At 36.4% G+C, this 10,569-nt stretch overlaps 1 protein-coding gene across 4 annotated transcripts; it reads left to right on the top strand.

Annotated features, from left to right (window-relative positions):
* The first annotated feature begins 1,799 nt into the window (after window positions 1-1,799).
* Window positions 1,800-10,202, top strand: plac8l1 (PLAC8 like 1). Of its 4 annotated transcripts, none has more exons than XM_058757276.1 (5): window positions 1,800-2,045; window positions 2,437-2,485; window positions 2,651-2,834; window positions 8,255-8,391; window positions 9,634-10,202. In XM_058757276.1, the coding sequence occupies exons 3-5, from the start codon at window positions 2,657-2,659 to the stop codon at window positions 9,763-9,765; spliced, it is 447 nt and encodes a 148-aa protein (XP_058613259.1). In that variant the 5' UTR covers window positions 1,800-2,045; window positions 2,437-2,485; window positions 2,651-2,656; the 3' UTR covers window positions 9,766-10,202. The 4 variants fall into 4 exon arrangements, with proteins under 4 accessions (XP_058613259.1, XP_058613261.1, XP_058613258.1 ...); XM_058757278.1 differs by having other exon boundaries at window positions 2,330-2,485; window positions 8,255-8,361; XM_058757275.1 differs by having other exon boundaries at window positions 2,330-2,485.
* The last annotated feature ends 367 nt before the right edge of the window (window positions 10,203-10,569 follow it).

Raw genomic sequence — 10,569 nt, 5'->3', positions numbered from 1 at the left:
AAATGGACTGGACAAAATGATTGGCACCTTGTCAAAGAATAACAGGTGTGGGCAATATAGTAATCACACTTGCAACCAGTTAAAATGGAGAAAAGTTTTCAAAAGACTCAACCTTTGTGTTGTGTGTCACACGGAGCATGAAGAAAAGAAAGAAGTGTAAAGAGTTGTCTATGGATTTGAGAGAAAAAAATGTGGAAAAACATGGACAATCTCAAGGCTACAAGTCCATCTCCAGAGATCTTAATGTTGCTGTGTCCCCTGTGTGCAATATCATCAAGAGGTTTACAGCCCATGGCACTGTAGCTAACCTCCCTGGACGTGGACGGAAGAGCAAAATTAATGAAAAATTACAATGAAGGATTGTTCGAACAGTGGATAAAGAACCCCGATCAACTTCCAAACAAATTCAAGCTGATCAGCAGACACAGGGTACAACAGTGTCAGCTCGCACTATCCGTTGCCATCTGAATGAAAAGGGACGCTATAGTAGGAGACCCAGGAGGACACCACTGCTGACACAAAGGCATACAAAAGCAAGACTGGAGTTTGCCAAAACTTATGTGACAAAACCACAATCCTTCTGGGAGAACATACTGTGGACGGATAAGGCAAAAGTAGAGCTTTTTGGTAAAGGACATCATGGCACTGTTTACAGAAAAAGAAATGAGGCCTTCAAAGAAAAGAACACAGTCCCTTAAGTCAAACATGGTGGAGGTTCAAAGATATTTTGGGGTTGCTTTGCTGCTTCTGGCACTGGATGCCTCGCCTGTGTGAACGGTATCATGGAATCTGATGATTACCAAAGAATTTTGGGGCGCAACGTAGTGGCCAGTGTCAGAAAGCTGCGTCTCCACCAGAGGTCATGGGTCTTCCAGCAGGACAATGACCCGAAACACACTTCAAAAAGCACTCAGAAATGGTTACAAACAAAGCGCTGGAGAGTTCTGAAATGGCCAGGAATGAGTCCAGATCTGAATCCCATAGAACACCTGTGGAGAGATCTCAAAACAGCAGCTGGGAGAAGGCATCCTTCAAATCTGAATGACCTGGAGCAGTTTGCAAAAGAAGAGTGGTCCAAAATTCCAGTAGAGAGTCGAAAGAAACTCATTCATGGTTGCATGAGGGGTTCCAAAGGGTGTGCTACCAAATATTAAGTTAAGGGTGCCAATAGTTTTGTCCAGTGCATTTTTTGTATCAGAATTGTATCAGATTTGACTTTTCTTCTGTTTTTAATTTTTTTTTTTTGTGTGTTGTTCAAATGCAAACAAAAAAAATTATAAAATAAACATTAGTACCAAAACAATTTTCTGAGAGAAGGGTTGCATTTTCTGACAGAATTGCAAGGGTGCCGATATTTTTGGCCATGAATAAATATAAATAAATATATATATATATATATATATATATATATATATATATCTTTATATAATAAACTGTTATATAAATTTTATATATATATAAAATTTATATAACAGTTTTTAATTGTAATAATATTTCACAATATTAATGTTTTTGTGTATTTTTGATTAAAAAAACCAAAAAAAACCCAAAAAAACTTGACCTTACTAATCTGATAGTCTCCCAATATCTTTGGTTGTTACGGCTATGGTATATTGACACTGAGATAAGAAAATACTAATTTTCTTTAAAGGTCATACGTAAAAAAAAAAAGAAGTTCAGACACAAATAGCACTGAAAATGTGCCAACTAGGAAGCACTATGAGGGATATAACTCTATTTTCCGGCCAAGCAGGCCGTGGCAGACATGAAGCCGGCTCATTTTTTACAGTCGGATGCAAGTGGAGATGAGATCAGCCACAAAAGAAAAACGTTCAGATGAATGCTTACATGCACTTGAACAGACTTGGGTGCCAAACATATAAGCGAGCCGTTCTACATATGACAGCTACATGCAATGTTTCATTAGTGGATGTGACCCAGTTTGATCTGCGTTAGCTTCGGTGCAGAAGGAAGTGATGCAAGACATTAACCTCAAGAGAACGTGCAATTCTGCATTGTAACATCACACACAGGCTGCAGCGCTGGTAAGCTCTTGTTGCGTGTTTGAGGTGTCATTTGCAAGCTTTTGTTTAATATTGTGTGTGTGTAAATTGTAAAAACCAGTGGGACACATGTAAGTAGGCATTCAGTCCCAAAAATGCTTGATTGTATGTTGTATAATTACAATTGATTTGAATTCTGAATTGTATCTGCTATTGTGTGTGATACATTTCTGTTTGTGACTTGAGAGTTAGTATTTGAATGCACTTGAGAGGTGTTTTCATTTGTGTGGGGCTCTCCTGTGTGTTGTGTGTGTGTGTGTATGAAGGCTTATCAGCTCACAGCAGCTTTCTGTCAGGGCTTCTTGGCCAAGCGGCTATCAGAAAGAACACACCACTGTCACCATAGGAAACTCACCCCTGTCTTTTCCTTTAGTCTGTTGTCATCGTGAGGGATTGTTCTGAGCCACTTTGACATTCACAATGTAAGTTTTCACCTCATTAGTATGCATTTCATTTGTTTAATGTCACAGTACTGTCAAAACTTTCAGGTCAGGTAAGGACTTCCTTTTTTTTTACTTACCTTTTTATAGGATTGTACGTCTGTTTTTTTTTTTTTTCTGAAGCTGCTTTTTGTGTATCACCTTCAGAACCAAATGGACGGTTCTGGTGGAAAAGATACTGAAGCAAAACAAACAGGTAATGAGAAGTTGGAACTTCCTGTTCTGACTCAACCTGGCCTCGGAGTGACCACGACAACAGTGACCACTATCACTCAAACCGGAGGAGACTGGAGCACAGGACTGTTTGACGTGTGCAGTGACACCAGCACGTGTAAGAAGAAGCGCTTGAGAGAGAGGATTGATAATGCCATTATGAGATATAAAGTCATATTATGAGTTACAAGTTGCTGCTTCAAGAAACAAAGTTGTGAATACAACATTTAAACTCGCGTATAACGTATAAAGCAACCTTTAGAGGCTTAAAATCGAAAATTGGGAGAGTTATAAGGTTGCAGTTGTGAGAACCAGGGACTTTGTGAGATATAAAGTCACAACTGTGGAAAAAGTTACAACTGCAAGACATAAACTCAATTGGCAATATATGAAGTCGCATTGTGAAATTTTGAAGTCAAAATTGGGAGAAATAAGTTTGCAATTACGAGAATCAAAATCACTGTCGCTAGTAAGAAAACCAATCACGTTGAGAGTTAAGAAGTCGCAACTGCAAGACTTAAACTCACTTTGCAGGACTCAAAGTTGCATTGTGACATATGAAGTAACATTGTGAGATAAAAGGTAAAAATTGAATAGATTTATTTTCACTATTTGCAATTATGAAAAACACAAAAAAATATTGTCAGTCGCAGCTGCAAAACTTAAAGGGCCAGATTTACTGAACAGGCAAATTAGCGTTAGAGCACAATTCCATAAAAGCGGCAATGGGAGGGGACAATTTTGCGTGTGATTTACCGACAATGTGCACAGTAAAGAAAACAGACGCAGCACAGATCATAATGACCAGCGCAATCTACCAAGAGTAGCGCAAATTACCGCCTGCTTTAAAACATGCTTTTTTTTTTGGGTAGTTAATAATGGCGCAAATACCAGTAATTTGACGAGCGCAAAGGTTAGTAAATCGCATTGGGTGATTTATTTGAATACTTTTGCACCTGAAAGGGAAACTCCTTCAATGCATATTCAATTAGGTCAGGCGCAAAGATAACTGTGTCCACGCCTTTTCAGCGCTAAATCTTCACTGCGCATCTTTAGTAAATCCTGACAGTACTATTTTAACAAAAAAAAGACTTTTTGCGTTGGCACAAGCTGTTAGTAAATCTGGCCCAAAGTCATTAGCAAGACATATATATTGCATTGTGGCATGTGAAGTAGCATTTGGAGATATAAAGTCAAACTGGCAGAGACCTAAGTTTGCAATCGCGATAAACAATCACATTGTGAGATATAAATTCGCAACTATGAGAAACAGAGCCTCAACTGACTTAAAAGACTTAGGGTGAATCCTATTTCTCTGTCTTACCCCTTCCCCTTACCCCTTCCCCTTAGTTTTGCGTGTTCACATGAGAGTAAGGGCTATCCCAATTCTCGTTTTGATCGAGGGTAGGGCTAAGGGAAGGGTAGATACTATAAAACCAAGCATTTTCGCGAGCTTACTTGAAACCAAGGGGTACCCAGAACACACTGCGCAACCGGCAACAATCAAGTATTTTCGGCTTAAATAATTTATTTAAAAATTACGACAGTCTTGTTTTGTGCTCTAGACAGTCCTGTACATATATATTTGCAACCATGTTCTTAATTGAAACGTTTTTAAAAAATCGCAAGTTTGCTACGCTAACGTTACATTGCTGATTTGCACAACAGTCCCGCAGACTAGCCTTGAAAGGACTCCATGCATGTCTACAGTTTTAACAAGTTTGTAAAACGATCCAAAGTTTGTGATCGACACTTGTCGGCTCTGATGACGTAGCAGCCAGCTAACGACGGTGTATGATGACGTAATCGTAACCAAGTGGTGTCTCATTTCATAGGGGTATGTTTTCACCCCTAGCGCTTACCACTCGGTTTTGAGGGACAAGGGCTAGGGGTAAGACGAAGGGGAATTCTCCCTTAGGGTGAATCCCATTTGTCTGTCTTACCCCTTCCCCTTCCCCTTCCCCTACCCCTTCGTCTTAAGGCTAGTCTGCGGGACTGTTGTGCAAATCAGCAATGTAACGTTAGCATCGCAAACTAGCGATTTTTAAAACGTTTCAATTAAGAACATGGTTGCAAATATATATGTACAGGACTGTCTAGAGCACAAAACAAGACTGTCGTAATTTTTAAATAAATTATTTAAGCCGAGATTGCCAGAGTTGAAAGATATAAAGTTGCAATTAAGAAAACGGAGTGTCTATTTACACTTGTGATGTAATATAATGAATACGTGCTCTCTGTAGGGGTGTTTTGTTTGGTTTTTGCAAAATACTCGATAATGTCAAATTGCACATCGTTAAAACAACAATTACGATATTATCGCACACGATATATATCGCACACCCCTTCACTCAATACGTTATTATTGCATACTGTTTTTAGAATCTACTATAGTACTGAAGTGCAGATAATTGCCTCAATTTACAACAAGTAGTATAAATAGCAGAAAATGCTGCTATTTACTCTTAGTGCAAATAGCTGCTGCCTTAAGAAAACCAGTCATGTTGTGAGTTAAAGTCACGACAACTAGAAACGTCACAACTAACTTTGCAGGGCATGAAGTCACCTTGTGACATATGAAGTAACATGGTTAGATATAAGGTAAAAATTGGAAGAGATTCAGGTTTGCAATAATCACATTGCGAGATATAAAGCAATATTGTCAGTCGCAACTGTAAGACTTAAAGTCATTTAGGAGTATATCAAATTATATTGACTTGAAAACACATCTCTTTCAACTACATTTGACCCTCTAACACAAGCACTCTGTGTTCTATTTCTATTCTATCTACTTGTTTTCTTTTTATTTATTAGAAAAAAAACTTGACCCTCCAACACTTGCACTCTCTATTCTTTATTCTCAGTTCACAGTTCACAGTTTTGAGGTATAGTAGATGCTGCAATATATAAATCCTCATTTAGGGTCATAATGTTGCAACTACGAAAAACAAAGTCACAATTGCAAGATTTGAACTCATTGTGCAAAATACAGTCGCATTGACATAATGACATAAAGTAGCATTTTGAGATAAAGGGTCTATTTTACTAAACAGGGCAAATTAGTGTGAGGCTGCAATTCCATAAGCACAGATGGAAGTGGAAAGTTCAGTGGTTGATCTACTGATAATGCGCAAATGATAATCCGATGATAATCAGGTGTGGGTAATTTATTAACAACAGACTCAAAGTAGGTTAAGACATGCTTTTTTTGGGCATTTAATAACAATACAAATACCAGTAAACTGGCTACCACAGACCTTGCATGATTCATTTAAATACTCTCTTTTCATAAATTTTGCATCTGAAAGGAAAACACCTATACAGTAAATGCATATGCAATGAGGTCAGCCAGTAAAAAAAAAATAAAAAAATCATTACAAATTTTTCACTGCATGTCTTTAGTTAATCCTGACAGTAGATTGTTAATGCAAAAGAGTTGTTTGCGCTGTCTTAAACTCTTAGTAAATTGTGAGAGGTATAAGCTGGAAATGATTTATTAATAAATAAATACATAAATAATAATAATAACAATAATATGTGTGTGTGTGTGTATATATATATATATATATAATTGTTATAAATAGTATTTATTTATTTGTAAATAATTTTCTGCTTATTAATAGTTAGTAAGGTAGTTGTTAAGTTTTGGTATGAGGTAGGATTAAGGGATCTAAAATATAGTTATGCAGAATAAGCCATTAATATGTTCTCAATATGTACGAATAAACTTGCTAATAAATTAACTAGTTAATACTGAGAATTGGTCCCTAAACTGAAGTGTTACCCTTACTATTTTACAACCCGAATTCTGGAAATGTTGGGATAATTTTTAAATTTGAATAAAATGAAAACTAAAAGAATTTCAAATCACATGAGCCAATATTTTATTCACAATAGAACATAGAGAGCATAACAAATGTTTACACTGAGAAATTTTAAATACACGTAAAATACACGTCGTCTGGAGGGGAGCATATGTTGCTCTAAAACCTTTATATACCTTTCAGCATTCATAGTACCTTCCAAAACATGTAAGCTGTCCATGCCGTATGCACTTATGCACCCCCATACCATCAGAGATGCTGGCTTTTGAACTGAACGCTGATGACACGCTGGAAGGTCTCCCTCCTCTTTAGCCCGGAGGACATGGTGTCCATGATTTACAAGAAGAATGTCAAATTTGGACTCGTCTGACCATTGAACACTTTTCCACATTGAAACAGTCCATTTTAAATGAGCCTTTGCCCACAGGACACGACAGCGCTTCTGGACCATGTTCACATATGGCTTGCTTATTGCCTGATAGAGCTTTAGTTGGCATCTGCAGATGGCACGGCGGATTGTTTACTGACAGTGGTTTCTGGAAGTATTCCTGGGCCCATTTAGTAATGTCAATGACAGAATCATGCCGATGAGTGATGCAGTGTCGTCTGAGGACCCGAAGACCACGGGCATCCAACAAAGGTCTTTGGCCTTGTCCCTTATGCACAGATATTTTTTTAATATTTAGATGATTTGCAAAGCCTTTGCAATTTGACGTTGAGGAACGTTGTTTTTAAAGTATTACACAATCTTTTACGCACTCTTTCACAGATTGGAGAGCCTCTGCCCATCTTTACTTCTGAGAGACTCTGCCTCTCTAAGACATCCCTTTTATAACTAATCATGTTACAGACCTGATGTCAATTAACTTAATTAGTTGCTAGATGTTCTCCCAGCTGAATCGTTTCAAAATGTCTTGCTTTTTCAGCCCTTTGTTGCACCCGTGTCAACTTTTTTGAGACCTGTAGCAGGCATCAAATTTTAAATGAGCTCATTTAGTGGATAAAAGTGTAAAGTTTCTCCGTTTAAACATTTGTTATGTTCTCTATGTTCTATTGTAAATAAAATATTGGCTCATGTGATATGAAAGTCTTTTAGTTTTCATTTTATTCAAGTTTAAAAAAACGTCCCAACATTTCCGGAATTTGGGTTGTATTAGATTTCTTGATTATATTGTTAATTATAGAATATGTCCTTAAATACTTTGATTTTGTATTGTATTACTGTAGTTTGTCACAGTTAAACATGACTAAAATTGTCCAAAAGATATAGAGTATTCTGCTTCCTCAGATGAAATACTTTACAAATCACATAAATTACTTAACCACATAAATTACGTACAAATCTTTTTTTTAATTACAGCTATACAGTGGCTTTGTACTCCACCATGTATTACTATTCATTATAAGCATAAAGTAATTATGGTTGTTTTCCTAATCAAGTGGTTTGTGTACCGTTTCACAATCATTAAAAGTTAATGACATTCCTTAATGAATATAAATTGTTAATAGTTTTCCATTCATTTAAAGTAAACCTGGGCATTAAACAAAATTCAGCTTTTTCCAAGGACATTGATTTATCTTTCAAAGCCATATTTATCAGAATTGGATCCTCTTTGCAGTCAATCAATATAAGCAATGTTAAACTAATTGCAGATAAGCTCATGCTACAGATCCCAACCCGTGTTGCACAGCATCTCTCTCTTCTTCTGTGCAGTTCTGATGGGTGCGTTTATGCCGTGCTGTTTGGACCTGAGTCTGGCTCATCAGTATGGAGAATGCATGTGTCTGCCTCTGCTGCCTGGCTCCACGTTCGCCATGAGGGTGGGCATTCGAGAGCGCTTTAAAATCAGGGTAGGGATTCAGCAGTAGTCCTGGATATTCTAAATGCTATATATGTCTTTTTGGAATTTTCAGTTCAATCGAAAATTTTACAGAAAAAAAGTGCTAGTTTACTACTGCCAAAATTAGCAGGTTTCTGAAATTGATTTGATCTGTTTAGTGTGCACTTTTAGTGTATATAATTTTCATTTATTTATTTTTTTAAGCAAAGTGCACACTAATGTATGTAACAACTTTTATGCAAGAATGTCAATCATGCATGTCCTCATTCGTTATCATTTTACTTGAATTATAATTAATATACCATGCTTTCCCTGCTTATGGAGTTTTTATTTATATATTTATATAATTGCTTTATGCATATAAGAAAAGTCAAAATTTGGCTTTGACCCTACACATTCTGTTCAACTTTATGCTATGACATTTCCCCCTTTAAAAATATGTTTATATATTTAATTTCATATTTAAGGCAGTAAATAATACAGTATATTAAATAATGTAACAGTGATACTTTTTACAGAAAACCTTGTTTGTAGACATTGACCAGGAATAATGTTACAACATGTGGTCTCAGCGTTATTTATCACTGATATAGTATATAATATAATACATTGTTACTATATTATACTATATACTATTTTAGTGTTTGTGTATATTTTTGGAATTTTTTTTTTCACTTTGTTTTAAACGTTGTTAAAAAAAACATCCCAACATTTCCAGAATTCGGGTTGTATGTACAGTATATATATATATATGCATATGTACAATAATGTAGTGCTAGCAGTAACCTTTTCAATTAAAAACAAATTAAAACAGCATAGAATGAGCATTAGCTTAAATGGCAACGTTTCCTGGGAATGTGCCAGCTACGCTCAATCTAAGATGGATGTGCATGCCAAAAAATCACCTTAATGTGAGAACCAACAGCTCAAGTAAGATATTCCTGTAGCCTGGAGTTTCTGCTGAACAACAGTGGATTATAGTGACCTGAAAAATAAGTGTTTTACAATATTTCCTTTAGGTGCAGAGATTTATCTTGTCATAAGCTTCTCGTGTTAAGAAGTAAAACACATCCAGTATTTGACAGTTAGATGAAGATTCCTTAAATTAAATTCTGTAACTAGATTCCTTGACTTGGGTGGGGTGTTAAATCAATATCAGGGAAACGTATCCTTACTTAGAAATCTACAAACTCTAATTTGTCTGGCTATATTACATTAAGAATACATTAGAGTGTCCTATGTGTGTCTCTAGGGCAGTGTGTGTGAGGACTGGACTACGGTATACTGCTGCTACCCTCTGGCCCTCTGTCAGATGATCAGAGAGATGAAGAAGAGGCTGAAGACACAGATCTACACCGTTTCTACCGCGCTGGAGAGCTCCTGAGACACTGTGTGTGTGTGTGTGTGTGTATATACAGCTCAGATTTTCTTCTCATCTGTGTTTTTGGCGATGCTAAAAGACTGAAGGGCTGTCTCAGCTGTCAGGATGTTTATTACCCAGGGTCCTGAACTTCACGCAGGGTTAGACATATCAGTAACTCTCTGCTTGAAGATTGATGCCGCTGACATTTCAAACTGACGGAGAGATGGAGTGACAGATGGGTGGAGAGACGGATGAGTGGAGAAGAGGTTTCTGATGGCTTCTGGGACTGTGTATGCTTTGATTTCAGACTGCTCTCTCACGGTACATATACATATGTAGGTTTCGCTACATGAATTCAGTCTGGATTGTGTCTCTTCTTTAATTGTTTCAAAGTCAGTCAAAACTGATGTGACATCTCATCTCTCGTTTTATCTCAAATAAAGTGTATTATAAAAATCTGCCAAATCTGGTCAAGATTTACTTAACTTCATATGGCATTTTACATTATTTTATATATATTAATTATATATGCACTGTATGATCAACCTGGGCTAAACAAACAAACAATTAAACAATAAAGAAATAAATAAATGATGCTAATAATATTACATTATATAATATATGTGACCCTGGACCACAAAACCAGTCTTAAGTCGCTGGGGTATATTTGTAGCAATAGCCAAAAATACATTGTATGGGTCAAAATGATCCATTTTTCTTTTATGCCAAAAATCATTAGGATATTAAGTAAAGATCATGTTTCATGAAGATATTTTGTAAAATTTTTACCGTGATTGTATCAAAACTTAATTTTTGATTAGTAAT

This window comes from Onychostoma macrolepis, chromosome 21 (genome assembly GCF_012432095.1).
Source record: "Onychostoma macrolepis isolate SWU-2019 chromosome 21, ASM1243209v1, whole genome shotgun sequence".
In the NCBI taxonomy this organism is placed as follows: domain Eukaryota; kingdom Metazoa; phylum Chordata; class Actinopteri; order Cypriniformes; family Cyprinidae; genus Onychostoma; species Onychostoma macrolepis.
This window is presented reverse-complemented; position numbering and strand designations above follow the sequence as displayed.

Coding starts and splice junctions, on each gene's coding strand:
- plac8l1 (XM_058757276.1), top strand. CDS start 2,657: ATGGACGGTTCTGGTGGAAAAGATACTGAAGCAAAACAAACAGGTAAT. Junction 2,835..8,254: donor GTGCAGTGACACCAGCACGT/GTAAGAAGAAGC, acceptor TCTTCTGTGCAG/TTCTGATGGGTGCGTTTATG. Junction 8,392..9,633: donor GAGAGCGCTTTAAAATCAGG/GTAGGGATTCAG, acceptor GTGTGTCTCTAG/GGCAGTGTGTGTGAGGACTG.